General features: G+C 36.6%; 3 protein-coding genes across 14 annotated transcripts; 1 reads left to right on the plus strand and 2 right to left on the minus strand.

The window, feature by feature from the left end:
* Positions 1 to 671: 671 nt before the first annotated feature.
* On the minus strand, positions 672 to 13,109 carry LOC118735666 (kelch-like protein 10). 2 transcript variants are annotated; one of them, XM_036465559.1, is made up of 9 exons: positions 12,454 to 13,109; positions 8,910 to 9,179; positions 8,267 to 8,531; positions 5,174 to 5,296; positions 4,805 to 5,080; positions 4,464 to 4,674; positions 1,293 to 1,638; positions 829 to 1,229; positions 672 to 765 (listed from the first exon to the last, which is right to left on the minus strand). In XM_036465559.1, the coding sequence occupies exons 1-8, from the start codon at positions 12,753 to 12,755 to the stop codon at positions 839 to 841; spliced, it is 2,184 nt and encodes a 727-aa protein (XP_036321452.1). In that variant the 5' UTR covers positions 12,756 to 13,109; the 3' UTR covers positions 672 to 765; positions 829 to 838. The 2 variants fall into 2 exon arrangements, with proteins under 2 accessions (XP_036321452.1, XP_036321451.1); XM_036465558.1 differs by having other exon boundaries at positions 4,805 to 5,296.
* On the minus strand, positions 9,096 to 21,932 carry LOC118735667 (carnitine O-acetyltransferase). 11 transcript variants are annotated; one of them, XR_004992627.1, is made up of 9 exons: positions 21,517 to 21,562; positions 21,183 to 21,447; positions 20,960 to 21,050; positions 20,250 to 20,879; positions 19,831 to 20,178; positions 19,672 to 19,772; positions 18,373 to 18,618; positions 17,570 to 18,299; positions 9,096 to 9,179 (listed from the first exon to the last, which is right to left on the minus strand). XR_004992627.1 is itself a non-coding variant. In XM_036465568.1 (9 exons), exons 4-9 carry the CDS (start codon positions 20,993 to 20,995, stop codon positions 17,738 to 17,740), a joined length of 1,923 nt encoding a protein of 640 aa, XP_036321461.1. In that variant the 5' UTR covers positions 20,996 to 21,050; positions 21,183 to 21,188; positions 21,313 to 21,447; positions 21,517 to 21,582; the 3' UTR covers positions 17,325 to 17,737. The 11 variants fall into 11 exon arrangements, 10 of the variants coding, with proteins under 10 accessions (XP_036321461.1, XP_036321456.1, XP_036321457.1 ...); XM_036465568.1 differs by lacking the exon at positions 9,096 to 9,179 and having other exon boundaries at positions 17,325 to 18,299; positions 21,183 to 21,188; positions 21,313 to 21,447; positions 21,517 to 21,582; XM_036465563.1 differs by lacking the exon at positions 9,096 to 9,179 and having other exon boundaries at positions 17,325 to 18,299; positions 21,183 to 21,241; positions 21,313 to 21,447.
* LOC118735668 (thyrostimulin alpha-2 subunit) lies at positions 16,400 to 17,397 on the plus strand. The gene is made up of 2 exons (XM_036465572.1): positions 16,400 to 16,975; positions 17,055 to 17,397. The coding sequence occupies exons 1-2, from the start codon at positions 16,694 to 16,696 to the stop codon at positions 17,145 to 17,147; spliced, it is 375 nt and encodes a 124-aa protein (XP_036321465.1). The 5' UTR covers positions 16,400 to 16,693; the 3' UTR covers positions 17,148 to 17,397.
* Positions 21,933 to 22,412: the final 480 nt, after the last annotated feature.

Below are 22,412 nucleotides of genomic sequence, written 5' to 3' on the forward strand. Positions count from 1 at the left end.
ATGTGCATATACAAACATATGTATACCGATAACAATAAAGCCCACCCAGTGGTATAATGGGTCGTATGAATAAAAAAGCAATTGCTTTTTCTTAAAATTTCAGACCTTTCACTCGATTTATTAAAAAAAAAAAATGAAGTAAAAGGTATGCAATTTTAAGAAAAAGCATTTGCTTAGTTTTTATTCATACGGCCCATTATCTCGAAAACGAAAAAAAAAAAATTAAATGATATGCCAACTTTTTTGGGCTATAGTTTTTTACGTTACCAAGTTTTATTAATTTTGATTTTATAAATATCACTAAATAAAATTTAGTACAATTGAAAAAAATTTTGTTTACAATACATTCATATGTCGTAAAATTGTGATTGAAAAAGTCTAAAAAAATCATCCTTTTTGCTCACCGGTATTTGCTACACTAAGTTCGCTCACTTGAATTCAATCGCTACTCATCAACCTTGATTATTCACCCATTTAATACTTTGCGTTATCAGGCCATCCATTGTTATCACTCTTGCTAGGTGTAAAAATTTTGTCATCAATCCATTGATTTCAATTTGTTCTTCCCTCTTGCTCATTGGTTTAATAAGACACATATATTTGTAATTGATTCTGGTTTCTGGTAAGCCAAAAAAATCCGCTTTGATTTTTTTATGTATGTATGTATACTATTCCTCATCCGGTACATTCACTCATTCATATTACAAAGAATTTCTCATTTATGTAAATTTTTTTATCACTTCGTAATTGAAGATACAGCTTATGCTTAAAACGTTAAATTTAACTTATTACTGTTAGTAAAAGATACAAACATACAAAGATACTTACATGCATTACTTTAGGCCCTTCGTCGTATCTCATGTTGCGAACCGAAACGTTGCGCTCTCAATTGCACGCGGAAACGCCGATTCGGATCGGGATGCTGATCTTCATGACGATCCTCAATTACCGGTGCAAGCGCTGCAGCTGCATCTACCTCATCGTCGGCATCATCATCCTCGTTTGGGCTATCGTAATCGTCCATAGCGGCATCTTGTGTCTCCACTGAGGCATTCGATACGGAGATCGTCTCCGCATCGCGTGCCATGGCGCTTGCTAGCAGCCGCTGACGACGTTCCTCCATCAACCGATCGCGTTCCTTGTGTATGTAGTCACGTTTATTTGGCAATCCAGCTACATTGTTGGCTGTGAGAGCCGAACGTACTACATTCATATCGGTCGCTTCCATCCTGTGGATGGAAAATCAATTTTTAAATATATATATTTTTTATTGAAAACCCATTTCACCTTACCACTCATCAGTCTCGGCCACATAGCATTCTGTGTGTGAAATGGTTGAGACGCCATTAAAACCGCCGATAGCGAAAATCATATCATCTATTATTTCTAGTCCAAAATTGCTACGAGAGTGATTCATTTCGCGTATAAACGACCACGATTGCGCATCGGGATCGTAACGTTCGCCAGTGGATAGACGCGCAGTACCATTAAAGCCGCCAATCACATAAAGCTGTCCACGAAAGGCCACACAGGATACGCCCGAACGACGATGATTCATATTGGGTATGCGCGTCCAAACGTTGGTGGCCGGATCATAAGATTCGGCGCTATCTAAACATTCCTGCCCATTGAAACCACCTGCAGTGGGGAAACAAAGAGAAACCATTTATTTTCAGGGATCAGCACTAACTATGTGGAAGATGAGTTAACAACTTAAAAGCGTACGCAAGTTTTCTCAATTGCTCTCCCAGAAAGAGAAACGCAACAATAACCACTGGAAGAAAAGTGCTAGAACGATGAATCCGCCTTAAGTTTTCATCCTGTAAGTTTCTTGTCTATTGATGCTTTAAAAAATAAAATTGTTTATTTTCTTTCCTGCCTGTCCTGTCTGCCTTCGTCTTTTCTAAACGCGTCTGTCACTGTTTTACCTACTCGTATTTCAAATATAATTGCTTCTATGTATTTGTTGTTTCTACTGCCATGGAAAAGAATTGGACGAGGAATGATGGACATTTTTGGAACGAATTTACATAGTATTTTATAGTTTTTAGAAACTGTTACCCAACGGATGATGTATCATAGCCTTAGGTATGAATTGGGCTTCCAGATATATATCTGTTCGTTACAATCCCTCTCGCTCTATGCCTTTCGAGTATAGCCCACGTTTCTATGAGACTAGGCAAAAAGCCTCTTACCTGCCTACTTTTATAACAAGTTTTCGACAAGAATCTCCGTTAGGAGCAAATCTTCAGCGAATTAATGAAAACAGATTTGAGTCTCTAGTTCTCCTTGATCGTCTGTCCGTAAAGGTGGTAAAGAGCATTGAAAACTTTCTCTGGCACTGTCCTGCCTATACCTAAATACTACAACATAATCTGAAGCATCTCTTAAAGGACTAATGAATCCTTGCTATTTACTCAGAATTTGCATTAATTTCTGGCATCGAATCAAAAAAAGTACTTTCAAAGGACAAGTTAGACTTTTGGAAAAATAAATAAAGTCAAAGGACAAAATCGTGAGAAAAAAGGCTGCCCTTTGAAATAAAGTAGCATGGTCACCGTACTAATGAGCAGAAGACTTTTCCATCCTATAAAAAAAAAAGCCTCCACCGCTGGCACCGTCCAATGAGGCGACCGTTGGAATATTTGGTAGGAAGATTTTGCGGAATACTTGCTGATCTTTACGCATTGGACACAGCAAAAACTGGATCTATGAACTGTATGAACCTATCAACGAAATTTAAAATGTGGGTGGGTGCGTGGGCGGCTACATCGTCAAACAGCGCTAATCTCACCACGCGTACTGCGATAATGGAGACAGTTTTACAAAAAAGAAGTACATGTCGGATCTTCTAGGCGAACGATGTTTTTATTGGTCGGGTTTATGTGGCGGATTCTAAGCTAGGTCCACAATCTATTAGTGGGTGAGTTCTAAATAAGTTAATAGGAACACATTTTTTCGAAACAAGCATTATATGTATGTAAATAAGAACCAAATCGGAACATAAATTAGGTTATTCCTTTTTATGTGATTAATACAGATATATTCAAATATAAACTCAATCCTACCATGGATGCATGTTTTAAAAATATATCGACACCCGCGCCACCTACCGGCTAAATTTCTAGTGGAGATATTTCCTTCACATAGGCAATTTGTATATGTACATTAGGGTAGTCAAAAAAAAAAGTGAAGCCGTAATTTTAATGCTCTCACCCCTAGGATTGTTCTATATTATTTTGAAATCAAAAAAATATTTAAAGGTCACTCAAAGCGCTCAAAGTTTTCCATGTATTTTATATGGAAAAAAAGTCTTCGTTAAACTTCGTTTCTCTTCAGGAGATTTCCAGTAACAATACCCATAGGTTGATTTAACCATTTTCAATTGTTAACTATTTTTTATAGGACCCCTAATGACCTCAAATGGGTTCCCCATTGCATTTTTTGTGGTTTTTAGGGGTCCTATAAGAAAAAGTGTATAATAGAAAATGGTTAAATAAACATTGAGTTATTGGAAAATTTCTGAAGAGAAATGGAATTTCGCGATCGAAAGAAAATGATTTTCATGAATTTTATAAAATTTTTTTTTGTTTATATACTTTGAGCGACTTCTAAATATTTTTTTATTTAAAAAAAAAAAAAAAACAGGGGTAAAGTTTTTTTCGATATAGTCTTCTATCCTAGGGGTGAGAGCATTAAAATGCCACCTTTAGTTTTTCACATGCATTTATGGGCCACCCTATTGTACATATATACATACATAAAATATCAATTGGACTATAAACATCGGGTTTTTTCATATATCTCAACTCCTGTGCCACCCAATGGGTTATTCATCTTTGATATTGCATCTCGTCGTGTTCTAAGTTAGGTTTGAAATTTCACGTCTCTAGCTCATCGGGAAATTGGTTAAAATTAATGGATTGACCAATACATATTTATTTACATACATATTATGTACATATAAAGCAAGTTAAATAAAAGCTTGTTAAAGTGAAATTCGCGGCGTTTACTCAAATCTATTAAAAAACTTTAAAACTTATTGGCCTTAGTGCCGTCTCCACAGTGGGGAGTTAACTAAAATTCGGCAGTTAACAAATAATAAATTCATAAGCGTTTAAAGTACAGACAAAGAAGTATTTTCAGTTTAAATAAATGCAAGAATAATTGACGCGTAAGCAAATAAGAGTAAGTGAAAAAATGTACATATTTCCTAAGAAACCTTGAAACGAAAGTGAATGCTACTTTTACTTCTTTTTCACAATTGCGTCGCAGCTAGCAGCTTAACGGCTAAAAATAAACATGCAAATTTAATCCTAAAATAAACCATTAACTATAAATAAAATTGCAAAAAAAAAAAAATAAAAAATTAAAATCCGTAAAAGCATGAACACTCGAATGCGACGCTGCAGCGATTTCACCCTCTTCACCATCTTCCCCCTCCCTTAGCGCTTTCCACTTACCCGTTGTATAAATTTTCCCCCTCAACGTGCATGCGCTTGCGTCAGATCTTTGCATATTCATCGATGTTATAACGGTCCACTGATTTGTCTTCGGATTATAACGCTCGACCGTATTTAAGCGATTATGACCATCGTAACCGCCAATTGCGTAGATAAGACCGTTAAGTTCAGCCACGCTCACATAGCAGCGACGACAATGCATTGGCGCAATCTAACAAAACCAAGAAGAAGCAAAAAATAAAACTGAGACACAAAAAAGATTGGGCGGTGCGGAGAAAACATAAAAATCCGCATATTAATTACACACTATATTTACTCTAGATTTGTATTTTTACTCATACCTCCTTCCAGTTCTTTCGCACCGCATCAAATACCCGACATGTATTAAAGTATTCCACGCCATCATACCCACCAATCGAATAGATTTTATAACCAATGACGGCGGTGCCATGATAGGCACGCGGTCCAGCTGGATCCTCGGCTGGTATATTCACCCAACGATCGGCGCGTGTGTCATAGGTCTCAATGCAGCCCTTCGAAGTGCCACCGCTCCAGCCGCCTATGGCAAAGATGACCTCATGTGGCAGGCGTGGCATTGCTAATGGTGGTGTTGTGAGCTTTTTAGAAAATGGCATACGAAATGGCACATATAAATTTGAGCTGAGCGGGAAAAGAGAGTAGAGCATAGCATTTGTTTTTTTCGTAAATACCTCGCCCGATGATGGATTCATTATATCCAAATCATACATAAATTTAAATGTCTCAACAATCAATGGTTTGGCGTCGTCACACTGCAACACATACGGATGCTCTTTCACCTCTTCCATGAAGCACTGAAAAGGTGCAGTGAATGATTTTTATTATTTTACTATACGATAAGTGTGTAATCTGCAGGAAAGTGTACTAAATAATTTTTCAATTTCAACTATAAATCAGTTTGGTAGGGCCAAAAATCATTTCGAAGCATTGAATTTTTGTGTTTTGAATCCATTGACCTTATGATTTGAGTACGACCTTCGACGAAGTAAATTAGGTAGAGTCTAAAGATCTATACGATTTGTTGGACATCGAGTGGGCTATCTCCAGTGCATTCCAGTCACATTTCGCACCTGTACTTGTATAAGAGCCATTCGAGCGTGTCCAGAGAGAAGCGCCCTTCCGCCCATATCAACATATGAAATGAATCCCAGAAGTTGTGAACATATGCTGAAGAGAGTTGCACTCAAACTCTCCCAAAGTAATTCTTCTGTACTACTGGCAATTTGCGTTTTACGACCCTACAACTATGTAGTAATTATAGGCCTTCTGCCGTGAATGCCAATAGCAGAGTTAACGTGCCTCGCCTGAAGACATCCAGTCACCCTCTCTGGCGAAATTATTGTCTGCCTTAAATTCTGGGATATTTCGATGACAACGAACCCAAAATTGTTCTACCGAGAGGTGGGAGCAAACCCTGATTAATACGGTTTGGTAAAACCTCTTTGATTTGATTGTAAAAGAAGCCAAGGAAATGGCTTGTAAGATAGTGTGAAAAGACTACTCCGCGTTTATTTGGAACCTGCGGTGTAAAGGTGGAAGTCCCAGGTAGATATGTATATCCGACTTTGTATTTCGCTTTCTGAATTTTAATTTTCGAATAAAATTTTTATGTGTACCGGGTGTCCTGCACCACCCGTTCACTCCTTTAAAAATGGAGGAATATGGTTTTTTATCCAGCCTGTTAAACACACTCAGAGCCGAAACCGGAAGACGGTAATACGCCCAAAAGATACGAGAATCCTTAACTAAGTAGTTCATATTTTTGCGTTATCCAATAATAATAAAAAAAAAAAACATTTTCCTCCATTTTAGAAAGGCATGACGGGTGCTCTAGGACATCCGTTATATGTACATATTATGTCGATTCCAAGATAGATAAAATTACGGGGACAATTGCATATTAACTTGCCACTTTAATGAACCGTACTGAAGTCAAGAGGTTAACTATTTACAAACTTCTTGAGTAGTGTTTTAACACCCTTCAGTTTATGGGAATAGATTCCCAATCACTTTTTTTTTAGCAAAATTCGTCAACGAACCTGAGAAGGATCGGAAAGCGTATTTACCGGATCGGAACCACTTTACGAATACTTTGGCATTTTAGCATACAATTTCAGAGGTTAAAGGTGAACTCAGAACGCACTAACTACCATGGAACAGGCGGTTGTTTACTTGATAGAAAGCAAATAAATCCGTTTGCTGATGCCAATATTAAGTTTCTCACTCCGGATAGGTCCTTTTGTACTGAAACAGGTGAAAGCTCCCTTAGAACAGTTTCCCTTCAACTGATCTTTTATTCCATATGTACCTAAAGCCTACAACTCCATGTAATTTTTAGGCAGCATTACGAAGACTAATTATGTGATTTATGATAATCTATATATTAATGGGCTAACATAAATGTTTGTTCGTTTTAGTTTGGCAGTGCTACTGGGCCGATTTTTGAATCAAAAACACTATTCGAAAGATATTTTTTTTTGTGGAAGGCAAGAATATTAAGACAATCACGGTCACGAATTTAACTATGAGGAATACCAAGAGCAAAACGAATACGAATACGAATACGAATACAACGATTAACAGGAGAATAAAGAATACGAAGACAAATACGACAACGTAGATTAAAACCAACCAAAGACGAATCCGCAGAAGAATACGAAGATAACTATGTAGCTATGTATTTGACGTGCATACGACGCCGAGGAAGAATACGAGACGAACACGAATACGAACACAAATATGAAAACGAACACGGAGAAGAATTGGAATTCGAAGACGAAAATGAGGACGAACACCAACACGAATACGAAGAATATTGCGAAGATGAGTACGAAGATAAATGCGAAGGCTTACAAGGACACACAAACGAATACGAAGAATAACCGAAGACGAATACGAAGACCAGCACGAATATGAATACGAACACGAAAACGAAAACGAATACGGAGACGAATTTGAATTCAAAGACGAAAACGAGGACAATTGCAACACGAATACGAAGAATATTGCGAAGATGACTACGAAGACAAATGCGAAGGCCAAGACGAACACAAATACGGAAAGAAATAGGAACACAAAAACGAATACGAAGAATAACCAAAGACGAATACAAATACAAGGACGAATACGAAGACAAAGACCGTTTTAGATTATTCCTTTTTTTATCGTAAGGGGAGTCCCATACTAATTTGGTTTAATTCCGATCATTGTGTCATGAAGAAATTAACGATACTACTAAATTTGTATATTAGAACTGAAGTCGATTGTATTGTTTGCTTGAAAATTAATTGTTTATCTTTTGTTTCTGTCTTGGGTTTTTTAATATGCTTTCACATTTTGTTTCGTTTTGTGTTTTTTTTTTTTTTGTTTTTGCTTCTGGAGAGTTTTTGTGGTTTCAAAATTGGTTGAAAAATGCGTCAGGCTCTCGTCATTTGTCTGACTATCAAAAAGTTTTTACAAAAAAAAGGTTGCTTATATCGAAAATGACAGCCGTTAAACTTTAAGGTAAATAACTGGCACTTCTTGTTGTTATTAAATAATCAAGCTAGCCTTACATAGCACTGTTTTTAGAAAGTATTAAAAAAACGAAGCTAGTATCTACATAGAAAGTAAGCGAAATAATGTTTCTGATTTCATTAGTAACACACCACTTCGTTGCCAATAGACTATCCTGCAGGGCTATTGCAAAAATATTTGTAGATGTTCTAGATATGTATGTTTGCATCTCAAGCATGAATGAAGGTCGTTTAGCATATATGTATTACCTTCGGTGTCATCAAACCCAAGCGTACACCCTGCATCAGCTGTGCAACATATTGCTTTCGATTTTCTGGGTCGCGATCGATCCACTTGATGCACAACTTCCATACATGGTCCTCCTCACGTGTATTCAGCTCATCGTCGCTAATGATATCATAGAAATCCTTTAAACCGATTTCGAGTATATCCTTATTTTTAGCGGCAACCTCAATGAAGTAGCGCAGCAGATAGTTACGCGCTTTGGCATATAAATCATCAAGAAAGCGAAATCTATACAACGTCAAATGCAGCGTCGGGGATTAATAAGAGATTTATTTATGTATGTACATACGTTGATGTATGCATAAGCTATAGTATAGATGTAAGGTAGTTAACAATAAAAAAAAAATGCACAATCATTTGTTTATAAGCGTATGCACATATGTGTGTATGTATGCATGCAATGCAATCATCCATCCGCATCACAAATATGTATGTGCATTTGCGCGCTCTTCAAATATGTGCCAAGTGCATTAAGTACCAATTACTTTCACTTCCAATGCAATGCAAACCATACCCGCATGCACTACATATGTACATACATATCTACTTACGTACGAGTATCTTTATACATACATATATATATATGTATGTACGTGTACAACTTACTTTGCGAATCCCATTATGCTCACACAATTCTCAGGCGTTAACATTGTAGCGAGTTGTTGCTTGCACTGCGTCACCAGTCCCATCATACCCACATAATCGGCCGATATGAGTAGTTCATGTACATTGTCCGCATTGATGGTGCACTTGCGCAGGTAAGCATACTGAATCAATTGCTCCATAATTGCTCCACTCATGCCTGGTATGTATACTGACCGATTCTCGTCACTTTTCTCTGGTGATGATGTTGAATTGAAGCCGGTGAATTGCGCTCTTAAAAATTGAGGAAATATATTTTAAAAAAAAAAAGTCTATTCAATATGCTGTACTGAGATATTTTCTGCCTTAAAATAATTCAAATTGAGAAAGGGTTCTATGAAATGGTGTATTAACTAAAAGAAAGTATGCATTCCTATTTTTAAAGGAAACTCACAGGAAGGAGGAGGTTTTGGATCTGTCGAAAAATCTTCGCACAGTTTAGGTTAGGTTAATCTTACCGGCATTGAGCCACACATACACCGATAGGTCCTTAGCGTTGCCAGTTTGAGTTCAATTTTAGGCGTTAAAATAGACATCAGAAAGCATGCCAACGCTTTTTAACCAATTTGAGCTCTACTTTTGGGATGTCTTCTAACTTCACGAACTGAAAGGCTCCTAAGCATTTTAGTCGTGTTTTTGAAAGTGCGAATATTGTCATAGAACATGCTCTAAGGTTTCCTTTGTCTCCCGATAATGATGACACTTCCTGCACCTGTCCACCTATTATTTGTGCATGAGCAGCCACCAGGATATGTCCCGTAAGCTATTCGGTAGCAACTCTGCAATCTTTTGTCGACAACCGCAACAAGAGTCGAGTATGGTTTGTCTGCCTCGGAGCCTTATAGCTTCTTGTGAAGAGTATCAGGTCCGTTTTGTTTAAGATTACCCCTAGCCCCGCTCGAGATGCGTACTGGCTAATCACTTTCCGGACACTGTTCATTACGTTACTGATAGTGTCTATGTAGGTGCTTCCAGGTCTGCTAGGTCTGCTTTTCCCTCGAATTCTTTTAGTAATTTGTTGACCGCTAATAGCCATAATAGTGGTGAGAGTACACCACCTTGCGGTGTGTCTCTGCATGCCCGCCTGTTTACCCTAGCGCCGTTGCACTACGCTCTTTTTTTCCTGTGACTTTAAAGGCTTTTAATCCACAAAGGATTGGTGGTTCGAAAAAATAGTGTCGCACTTATGGGTCTTTATAAGTTTGAGAAAAATTGGTTGCTCTTGCCTGCCTTGTGTATAAAAATAGGCCTCGCTTCTCTCCACAATCCCGGCACATAGCCCAGCCTCAAACGAAACAAAAAACTCAGCAATGGTAACACCAGGTTACTACCCTTCTGGAGCAACGCAGGGAATATTTCGTCTAATCCCGGGGCTTTGACGGGATGCTATTCGCTATACCAAGTCCACGCATTCTGGAAAGTGCAAATTCACCAGGACTTCTAGCGACTCCGCGCAGGAATTATGTAGTTTATACCCGCAACTTTTACGTATAAGGCTAGGCGAACTCGGATTCGGTTTAATTATCAAATTATCACTGAAGTCCCACCACGATTTGTTTTTTGCCTTTCGCACTACTCGATTATATAATTTAAGTAAGTCCTTGTATTCACCCCAGCAAACTTCATTATCGCCTGCTTTGGCAAATTTGAAGCTTTCGCATTATTGTGATCCCAACTCGTTATAACACCATTAGATCCACGCTTATATCCCCCAAAGTTGGGCTAAAGCGGAATTCTGGCACTTATTTTAGTGACCGACACTCATCGGTGTTAAATTTCGATAACTCAAAACACCGTCTTCCACCTGAGGGCATTTTTTTATCCCATATCAATGGATGCTTGATTTTGACATTGATGAGTTTTTTTCGAGGCGACTGGATACCTATGGGGTCCGTGAATCGCACGGAATATAACAACTTCTAGTACGAAATTTCCAGTTACCAATCCGGATGAAGGGATCAATAAGACCTTAGGCAAGCTCAAGATCAAGCTGAACCCTAAGGCATACGATTCGATGACGCGGACCGTTAAGAACCTGGATCTTTTAGAGGTCCCCTTTGACAACTTCCTCCTGTTTAAGGAGATCTTATGTCTAGAACCACTAAGATGTCACTAATTTCGCCATTAGACGATGTTAATTCGGATTCATCGTTTTAGTTCAGAACTTTTCTTCCGATGAACACCGCCTTTAAGGATTGTCTTCTTTATATCTCAAGTGAATTATGAACTTCAATATCAACAGTCGCACGACAGAAGCGGCGTCTAGAAAAGGGATGGGCTAGAAATGTGAGCATTTCGCTGAAGATCATCCTAAGTTAGGTGAGGTTAAACTCAAACAATGTCAAATTTTTGGCGAATTCAAATAGTACCACCAGTGAGATGGTGGCTAAGCTATTCAGGCCCTTAAATAAATGTTTTTACAGAAAACTGAAACGAATTATTTGTGGCACAGAACTTGGCCAATAGACCAGTTAGCATTGCCGCTTTGTGCTTCGCTTCGACGCGTCTTCGCGTTTGCCGTTCATCGAGCGATGACCAGTGGGATCGGGATACGCTGCCTGTGTCCAGATTAGTCCAACTGATCTTAGGAGCTACTTTGGCCTTATCGTCGACTTGTGAGACTAGAAATCTTAGATGGCGTTGTATGCTTGAACTTGGTTGGTCTAGTCTTATAGGAGGCCCTTTTCTCTCGCGCTAGTTCGCTTCCTCATTTTCCATGAAATCATTTTAAAGAGCAAGTAATTTAGAAGTTTGTAAGACGACCTAAATGAGATTTACTCCGTGTAGGTTCCTTACCGATGTCCATTTTGAAACCGACTGTGAAGATTAGTCTCGTCGTTGCTCAAAACAGTATCAGAAGCTCAGTCACGTCTGACAGGGAAATGAACTTCGAATTTGTGGCCAAAGTCGATCACCGCGATCAGATTGTAATTTGTTCAATCCCATACAAAGACATCTTCCTAAGGTTCAACGTAAGCGAATTAGAAGCAGGTATGAATATCTTAGATATTCTCAATTTAAAACTGTGAACTCATCTTGCGCCTGAAGGATTTTTTGAAAGTGAGGTTTTTCTTGTTGGCAGCACCAAAACCAGCTCTGCTAAAAGGTTTAGTAAGAGTGTATGCAACTAAACGGTCGCCGAAGGGAAGGTGTTTCCCAGCAGCGTTTGCTTGTGCTCTAGACAACTTTGGCAAATCCCTCTAGACCCTTCTGGTGTTATAAATATTTGTCGCCAAAAGCGAATTTCACGAGGGATGGTGGAAAATCTTCCCACAATGAATCATACAGGAGTATCCTGTCGAAAACCATAACAACCCTAATTTGAGAAATATTTATCTTATTGGGATAAACCAATGAATGGAATGGTCGGGTCGAAGGTTTCAGCAAAATGCTAATACTGCAATGCAGAAATGATTTTCCTAAAGGTTTCTATTCCAATGCTGGCTTTCAATTTCAAAACCACTGCGATAGGTATCTATAAAACATATGAACCCTTATTCAAACTCACCTAAAATATGAACTGGAAGCACTCATAATGGCACGATGTACATTGAAAGAATCATCGGACACCGATATAACTGCATCACAGAGTAGATTGTTGCGCCGCAGCTCATTTAGAGTATTGAGCGCTTGGTCACTCATTGTGGCATTTAGCGTACGCCCGGGAGTACTTAGCACCATAGGATCATCCATATCCCCGTCATCCATGCTATTATCAACATCGGGCATCACGACACCCTCGTCGTGCATATGTTGATTGTTGTTGTTGCCTAGAAAATTATCACGTGCACGATTCATTAGATTTGCCATAATATTTGTGTGAGTGTTTTAGTGGACGTTGTTTATGAACTTATACTTCCGAGTTTGAGAAGGACGCGCAATGCTAAACCAATTTGTGCCGCCACAAGTGAGCTGAGAAGGATTCCAATAAGATTAGGTTTTAATTGTGCAGCGTTTCTCGTCGCACTGGCTGTCTAGTTGTAGTTTTTGCCGTTGCGCGTTTAATTGTGGACTAGTTTTTCGGTGGGATGAGACGCCTGCAGCGGCCGGTGGTTTGCAGCTCAAATTGTAGGGTGGTTGCTAGATGGCGCACTGCTTCGTTGCATGCGGTGTAGCGTGCGTTGCAATGCTTTATGATCTTGAAATTTTGAAAATATTCGCAATGACTTTTAAATTATCTCTTTAAGATTTTTTTTTTTGTATAAGCTTTTCAGAATGTTTTATTTCGTCACTTAAGTTTTTATTTTTTTAATTTAATTTTATATTTTCTTGTTTATACAACTCTGGGGTTGAATTGTGCCGCTGAATTCTTTCTTCAAATTGATTGGTGGAGTGCACAAGTCGATTGCAGTTGAAATTTTAAAAAAAGTTTAACTTCCGTTAAAAGTTAACCGGATGCGTTAGGGACAAAATTAAGCGATGTATTGAAAAAAAAAAATAAATAAATAATTCTCCGAAAGAAAGGAAAATATTGACGACAAAAATTAATCAAGTATATGTCTACTAAATTGAAACAAAAAACTAAAAAGACTCGATGTCAAAGAAAATGCCTACATTTTTTTTTTATAAATCAAGCAAAGTGAAATGTAGCTCAAAATAATAATTTCGATAATAATTTGGGTATAATAATAAATAAGTGTGGACATTCAATTTAATAACTGCTAACTAGTTTACTATGATTTCCTTTTCTTCTGCATGTACATTAGGGTGCCACAAAAATGCACGTGAAAAAGTAAAGTTGGAATTTTTATGCTCTCACTCCATAGAGTTTTCCATGTATTTTATATGCAGAAAAAACTAGTTTTCGTAGAAATAGCAATATTTTTCGATAGGAAATAATAATACCCAATTACTTATTTAACCATTTTTTTATAGTAATTATATTTTATAGGTCCGCCAAAACCCCCACAAAATGCAATGGGGGGATTAATAAAGAATCTTTAGTATTAAAAAATGGTTAATTAAACGATTGGGTGCTGTTACTGGAAGTCTTCTGAATAGAACTAGAGTTTTCCGATCGAAAAATATTGATTTTCAAATTGGAGAAATAGTCAACCAAAAATGGAAAAATTGCAGACAAATTAGATTCTCGCATTTTTGTGTCAACAATGGCATAATAAAAAATATTTCATATTTCTTTCCACACTTAGTTTAGAAATCTGATTTCCTCCTCTCTTACTTCTTGAAAAAAAGCTCCGAATAACCTAAGTTTTAAGCACTATATCTTTTAATACAAACCACAATATCGCTTTAAAAAAAAATTATTTTCTCAACGGCAAAAAGAGTAACGTCCCGAACGAACATATACAATTGGGGTATTCACAACGGTAAGTATCATATTTAGGGGATTCTCTTAAACTCGTAAAGTCTTAAACTGTGCAAAACTTGTAAGTTGACGAGGCTTTTATGGGAAAAGGTGTAGATAGGATAGCATAAAACATTTAATAAAACTAATAATTTTTTTGCTGAAAAAAATGAGAAGAAACAATGCACAGTACAATACATTTTACAGTAGGCGTGAACTCGCAGTTTCTCGCCGCTGAAATTATTTCAAAAACGAGTATGACACGCAGTCTTGGTCTTTACCTGCACTAAAAATTGTTCAGCACGATTCCTTGGATTTTTTTAATATGCCCCACAAAATTATGTAGAATTAAAAGTGAAGCATTCTTTTTTAAGTCGGATGGATTTCGTAAAAACATAAAACATTATGTAATTTCTCTGATTCGCTTAAAAATTTTTTTATGGCTTCCTTACATGAAATAAGCTAACACGTATTCGATGATTTTTTTTTTCTTCCGAGATATGATCTGTCGAAGTACGAATTTTTTCCTGATTCTGACTAATCATGTACTTCTTCAAATCGTTATATCCCGGGTTTTGCTCATCGTAGAGACTTCATCTTAACGTTATTTTAAAACTAAAGAAACAGGCTTAATATTCCTGTACGTACATATGTATATAAGGTGGGCATGATTGTCCTAAAGCTTACTTAGCTAAAACTAATTCAACTTTTTGAAATTCATTTGCTTAGTGAATACCAGTAATTAGGGATTTAAAATTACACCATCGTAATTCTTGTTTAATTCGCTATAACAAAAGCAGGTTTCAAAAAATGAGGGGTTTTCAAGAACTATTTTAAAAATATTTTTTTTTTTTTTTTATGGCGATATGTTTTATTTTGTGAGTAAACAACTGCAAATATGCACTTTTATGAAAAATCTTAACTTGGGTTAGTTGGATATTTTGCTATGATTTTTTTTTTTTAATTTTTGATCGCTGTATTAAAAAACTGGATTTTCATTAGGATTAAATGACAAAAATGAGAACCACTGGCGTCATTCGATTTAAAATAATAGTAATTTTTTAAATGGTAGAAAAATTTTCATAATTTTTGTAAACTTAATGCCCAGTGAAAATTCGCCATAATATCACACTTTTAAGAGCCGTTTTTTGCAATGTTAATATCAGTGTGCATTTTTTACATCAAGAAACAAAAAATTAAAAAGCAAATGTTTTGAAATAGTAGATTAGAGTTTAGTAGTTTAGACTAAATTTATTCTGAACAATTAGAATAATTTTCTCGTTAAGTTATGAAAAGGAAAGCCATGCTTGTGTAGATATGTACATTAGGCCATACCAACTTACAAGCAAACAAAAAACATTTGTCGCACACCCCCGAGTATAATAAATTTTTGCAAGGCGATTTCGAAAAAAAGAAAATACTTTCATTCGGAAATAACATTTTATTTAAAGAGTTTTACTGGAATAATCAAGACACTTCATACTTCCATGACAAAGCTTTAATTACTTTTTGCGAGCTTCAATTTATTGGCATTACGGTGGCAGGAACTTTGATCTGGTGGGTAGGTACTGGAAGCGGGTACTTGATGTCAATCGTTCCCACGACAGTCGGGTCTACGTAACCGGAACGACCCAGATTTATATCTGGCCAAGGACTGTCACTCCAGCAACACTCCCCCAAAACCCTTTGGGAACTTGTATGCTGCTACAACAACAACAACAACAACTTGATGTCAATGAACATTGAAACAAAATATTGTCTCCTTGTGACACGAAATGCCAAATGTAATGTTTTTTCACGCAAGTTCTTCCATACAAAGCAATTCGACAATTATTTTTTGTATGGAGAAAGTGAGCAACACCTTCCACTAAAAAAATTGCCAAAAATCAACGCGATTTTCTAGCAACTTTAAACTTACACTTTACTATACTAAATTTGAATGGGCTATAAAACTGCATACTTTGAATTTTTTTTAAAAAATCTGAATAAAAAGTTGCAAATCAGTGTGCAAATTTAAAGAATTTTCCTGAGTTTTGCACAAAGTTTAGAGATTTTATAATTACGTTTTCTGGTGTAAAATGAACTATATTTTTGTAAAAAATTATCGAAAATAAATTAGAATAAAAAGCATTGCATATATGGCGAAAAATTCACTGTGCCAATACTTTTGTTCGTCACTGTATGTATGTACATACAGATATGTATGTATATGTTAAATGCTTAAATCTGTTGATGGATCTGCGCAGACTCCATTTAAAGCCGTTGTAGCAGCACAATTCCCTCCACTGTCCGTAGCATTTGTTAAATAAAAGCAGTGGTCCAAGGTGAGCGTATACGCAGTACTTATTTAGCAGTCGTTACTTTCAAATACAGTTTAACAATCGCGGTGGGAATACAACCACGGAAAACTTTAAAACAATAAAATAGTTTAGTACTTTTAACAATGTTACTGTTACGCTTAGGCCTCCTACTCTTACTCTCCATAATTGCTGTTTCTACGAGGGAATCATGGCTAAAGCCTGGTTGTCATAAAGTAGGGAATACGCGCAAGATATCCATACCCGATTGTGTGGAGTTTCGCATTACAACTAACGCTTGCCGTGGCTTCTGTGAGTCATACGCAGTGCCGTCAATACCCTGGGGCCTGGCAGGACCGGGAGTATTTAGACCGGTAAAACCGGTTGTTTCGGTGGGTCAATGCTGTAATATAATGGAATCGGAGGAAGTGAGTGTTTGTGAGGAGCCAGCACATTAATTAAATTTTTAAAACTCGGTAATTTTTTTCTTTTGTTTCATAATTTCAGGTACAAAAACGTGTGCTGTGCATGGGTGGTATGCGTAACATAACTTTTAAATCAGCAGTATCCTGCGCTTGTTATCATTGCAAAAAGGATTAAATATCGCTCTACGCAAAAAATTGAGTGGAAAAAATGTGTTAAAATGTGATTTTTTTTTATAAGTGTAATAAGTTCAAATACACTCTGAGTCATGCCTTGTTGAAGATTATGCATATTAAATAAATATTTAGCATTATGAAAGGAAAATGCTCAACTTTAATGTTAACGGCAGGTTAATTCAATTTTAAAGTGATTAAACAATAATTTATTTATTAAACATTTACATATTAATATGGATCGTTAGAATAACCGTGTTACAATAATCTGATAGGCGTCTGTTTACCTTAAATAAATTTAAAAGTATTTTTTATGATGTGCTTCAAACTAAAGTCATTAATTCGCTTCACAATTATTTAAACTTCTGCTAGCTTTCTACACAGTCTAAAAATATTTCGTTCTAAAAGTAGAAAATGTGTACTTACATAAAATCCAGTTTGTTGTTGCACAATGAATTTTTATTTGCGTGAAAATGGTTTCAATAAAAATTTGTAAAAAAAAAACTTGAAGGCACTTAATATTTGCAAAACAAAAAACCTCGAGCGCAGCGCATTTCTCACTGCCAGTTCAGAATTTACTTCTCTCATCACTCATTACAACTTCGCGGCTGGTGCTTTTCCATAGCCCACTAATAGTTGTTGCATTTCTAGCAATGCTTCACGCAATGTACACACAAACGTATCCACGTTTGAAGTGTGATTATCACGCCAACAGGTGCATGCCAAGATTATATCATTTTCGCGTGGATTATAACAACATGCGTAACCATCGTCTGCAGCTGGGCCGTACACCATGAATCCAAGATTGGGTGTGGCCACTTGTGAAGTAGATACACGAAAGACTAAACTCTTTACATAACCAGGCGAGTTAAAGAATTCTGGTATTGGTTTATTATTCTCAATAGCCATGAGTTTTAATCCCAACAAATGTCGATCAACACCTCTGCCTTGTAATGCTGCTGTCGTGTATGCACGATGTGCATTTATAGCGGTACGCAATAGCTCGACACGTTCCTCTGGCTCAACGCAAGCGTCTTCCATTGCTTTGGCGAATGCCAATGATTCATTGGAACACGAGCGTATGGTCTCAGTGCGTCCGTATATATAAATACGCAAATGTGCAGACTCATACTGAGCGGCTGGTACTTTATGTAGCCTAGGGAGATAAAAGGAAACAATTGACGTATAGAGCGGATTGTAGTCATGCAAATTTAATGTAATATATTTACTTGTAGTAAGCATATTGTAGTGCAATTTGTATGTAGCTATCTGGGCTGTGCTTTTGTTTCTTCAAGAAACCCTTGCCATAGTCCTTGAAATGCAAAACATTTACGTGCAAATTTTCCGCCAATTCATTGAGGTTCTTCTTAGATTTTTCAATATACTGATTCAAGGTTTTATTGGCTTTTAATTTAAGCTTTTCGGGGCAAGGATAGTTATCACGAGCGCTCTGTTCGTAGTGTTTTTCATTGCATCTGAAAAATAATGAAGTTTTATTTAACAAGTTTAGTAATAATAAAATAAAATATTCTTCAAAGATGAAAATAGGTGTAAAAAAAGTTGAAGTGAATAAGCAAAGGTTTGTTGGTCTTCTTTGTGCAAAATGAAGACATATCTGTCCATTATGAATACCTACGTACGGTTGAAAGTTGTTCCTATAGCCGTGCACCATGCCTGGTCGACGAAAAGTTGGGGGAAAATGTATTTTTGGATTCGATCTTGCAGGCTTGACGCAAAAAGGTATAGCGTTAGTGCACTTAAAGGAAAGTATCGGAATAGCAGTACCTCCAAAACAGCCACTATTCCTGGCAGTTTGAGGGAAAATTGTTTTCCTCAAGTTGATGGCACAACGTAAGGATTTACTCGACGCTGCCCGCTTACCCTAGCCATTTCAACATCTCAGTGGTCATTTAATGGCAATTAGTGCGCGCGCTTCTTTATATATAAAATTGGTCTAACCGCTTTTTAATAGGAAGTATTGCAATAAAAATATATGTGTATACAGTCATTTGAAAAATAATAGGGACACGACATTTTGGCCGCTTTTAACTTTGAAGTCTTGTAAGTTTTACAACAACAAATAACTTTTTATTAAGAATTTTTTGGGGAATTCTAAATATGCAGTTTTATAGCCCAATAAATTCTAGCTTAATAAAGTACAAGTTTCAGGTGACGTTGATTTATGAAAATCTTTTTTTTTTAATTTTCTTCCATGCAAACAAATTTTTCGAACATAAAACTCAACGCGAATTCTTAGGCACTTGAAAGTTGCACTTTAATAAGCGAGAAGTGGATACTTAGAATTTTCCTAAAAATTCTTAATAACATTTTTTTTTGTTATAAAATTGTGTGGAACTTTTGTACAAAGTTTGAAATGTAGACTTATATAGTTTTTGTTAGATAATGAGCTGCATGTTTAAAAAAAAAAAAATTATAAACATTAAACAAACAAAAGAAAAATATCAAAATGTGGTTAAAATGTCATGCCACTATTTTTTTGAACATTCTATTTATGTATGTATACTCACAAATTGTTGGTTACATAGTCGGTGATGTTGGCAATTGGTTGACCTTCAGCCGGTGAGTGTTCATAACAAAATCCGCTCATGCCATTGCGATTCAGTATTAGCTACAAAAAAATATGAATGATAAACTCACTTTCGTACACTTTAAATTTAACAGCTAACTTGTATTGTTTTATCCATCCAACGATTGGCGCTATTTAACTTTACTCCACCGCCATGTATTAACTGGCCACTTAACTCATTGAAAAATTGGTCATCTGCAACATCGAAACACTCATCCAAAGATACTGTAAATAAGGCACTTTGTATAGTTTTCACCAGTTCCTTGTTACCATCGATTTTCAGGAGCTCTTCATAAGCTTGCGCCCAATTATCGCGGTTATCAGTGGATAAAACGCCAATTTCCACACCCTTTTTAGCTTCAGCTTCCATAATGGTCTTGAATTGTTTCACCAATATATCCGGATGCAAGGCCACGCCATTATTATTGTAGATTTGTACTTTGTAAAACTGTAAGATATTAAAAATATTAAAAAAAAAAAAAAAAATTATGCAGCATCTTTAACTATTTCTGAACATACATGATTTTTGTACAACACCACTACATGCAGTGATTTAGGATTGTATTCCAGTGCATCTTCGACCTTCTGTGGTATACGACACGTGCCATAAACTTTGCCGAATTGCGAATTGTCTAGCTCATACTTGCCCATTTTCAAAACAGGAATTTCACCGGCATCAATAATTTGCTTATAGCGTGCCATGCTATAAACAACCTTGCCGGCATAATTTAGAAAGTCTTCATCATTTTCAAAACGTTGTGGTGGAAATGTCATGCCTGGGCTAACAAAAACGGTAACTGGCGCGCGGTATTGCAGATAAGCTGCACGTAACCAGCGCTTAGCTAACCAATTTTCTTCGCATATCGCTGCCTTTTCTAACAGCTTTTGCAATTCAGCGCCTTCACCGGCCTCAAACTTCTTGATTGCTTCCTTAGTTTCAACAAGTTCGCAAGCATTGATCACCGGCTCGACGGTTTTTAAAAATGTTTCCAAGGTATCTTTTAGTGGAAATGCTGGATAACGTAACAGATTTTGTTTTTGTGGGCCTTCAGAAATGGAGTAAAAACGGGCGTCGGGTAAACTTTTTTGGACGGCAGCGGCAATACTGGGCAGCGGAGTCTTCAACGACGACGCCAATACGGTTTTAGTCTAAATGGAGCGGGAGAAGTATGTACAATATAATTTGCTTAATGTTCATTTTCTCTAATTTTTATTTAAATCGTACTTACTAAATTCATAGCGACACGTCGCGCGATAAACTGCATTTTGTTAACTTGGTCGGTGGTAAATTGTTGTGCCCAGTCCGGATTGCTTTTGAAGCTGTAACATAAAAATATGCAAATCAAATACAAATCATATACAAATATACAAAAAATATTTTCTATAGTTGTCAAGATATAATTTTTTACTTTCCCTTTCCAACTAGGTATTTAAAAGTAATGAAATATTCACCTTTGCCTTTTGTGCATAATCACAGGTGTACCGAGAGTTAATAGAATTGAGATTAGCAACTAAAATGTGTTAGAACGTAGGCGAATTAAACACTTTTATAAGATTGGTTAATTTAATCAAAGTGGCGTACCACGTAGTCAAAACCTTTAAACTAGTTTGTGTACGCTGCTTGGTAGCAGTGGTTGAGCAAACACTTTTCGTCGCTTCACAAACTCGTCTGAATTTCAAAAACAAAACTTGTTTACGTGAATGCGAGGTTTGGCCACTGGTGGAGTTAATTTATTTAATTTTTGTTCTTTCTGTTCCATGCACAATTTACCACAAACATACATACATATCTCTTATCAATAAAGAAGTAAATGAGCGGAATCCTCTAATATGAAAACAATGCAACTGGACTTTTACCTAATCAACTGAGCGCAATAAATTTTTTATTTGTTCATGGTTTTCTACAGATTGGCAATTGAGCATATAAACAAAAAAAGCAAAAGCAAAACGAAAACGAAAACAATTAACAATCAGCTGTTCTGCCGCTTATGATTACCTTTTGTTAACTAATGCACGCAAATGCTAAAATTGCATTTTAACCATCAGACGGTCTTATTACGAAAACGTTTGTATATTTTTCCACTTTCGTAACACCACTTTATAACAATTTTTTATAAAATTTCCTCAACTCTCCTATTTTTAATTCGCAATTAATTTTCCAAGAAATTGTGCCCTCTTTTAATTTATTTGAAAAAAAAAATAAACACTTGTTGCTTCAAGGGCCCCATCTGGTGTTAAATAATTGCGGGTTGCCAAACTTTGTTTATTGGTGTAAGTCTATGCTATGTTGTGGAAGTATAGCGCTAAAAACAGTTATTTTGAAAAACCATAAAAATCCTTATGATGTCGCGCAAGAGTTTTGCTTTTTGCGTAGTGAGCGGTGTATGTGGGGACCACGAACAAGAACATGGTGCTGTTAGGACCGTTTCCGTTTACTGGGCAAATGCTGCCCTATGGAATTTCGGTCTATTGCACAATCAAACCGAAGCTAAAATAAGATAAAGCGGTAAAGCAGAAAACTTCCTTGTTTTTGGGAAACAGTGTGTTTGATAACAAAAACAGTATCTACTGAGTTTGTAGCATCTTCAAGTCAGAAAAGAAGAACTCTGTTGGTCCACCAACTTTTAAGAGCACCTGCCTTCTAAGAATCAAACGCTAGTTTCCAGTTGACAGTAGCTTTAA

Source organism: Rhagoletis pomonella, unplaced genomic scaffold (assembly GCF_013731165.1).
Source record: "Rhagoletis pomonella isolate Grant_MI unplaced genomic scaffold, Rhpom_1.0 Rhpom_scaffold_00003, whole genome shotgun sequence".
Classification (NCBI taxonomy): domain Eukaryota; kingdom Metazoa; phylum Arthropoda; class Insecta; order Diptera; family Tephritidae; genus Rhagoletis; species Rhagoletis pomonella.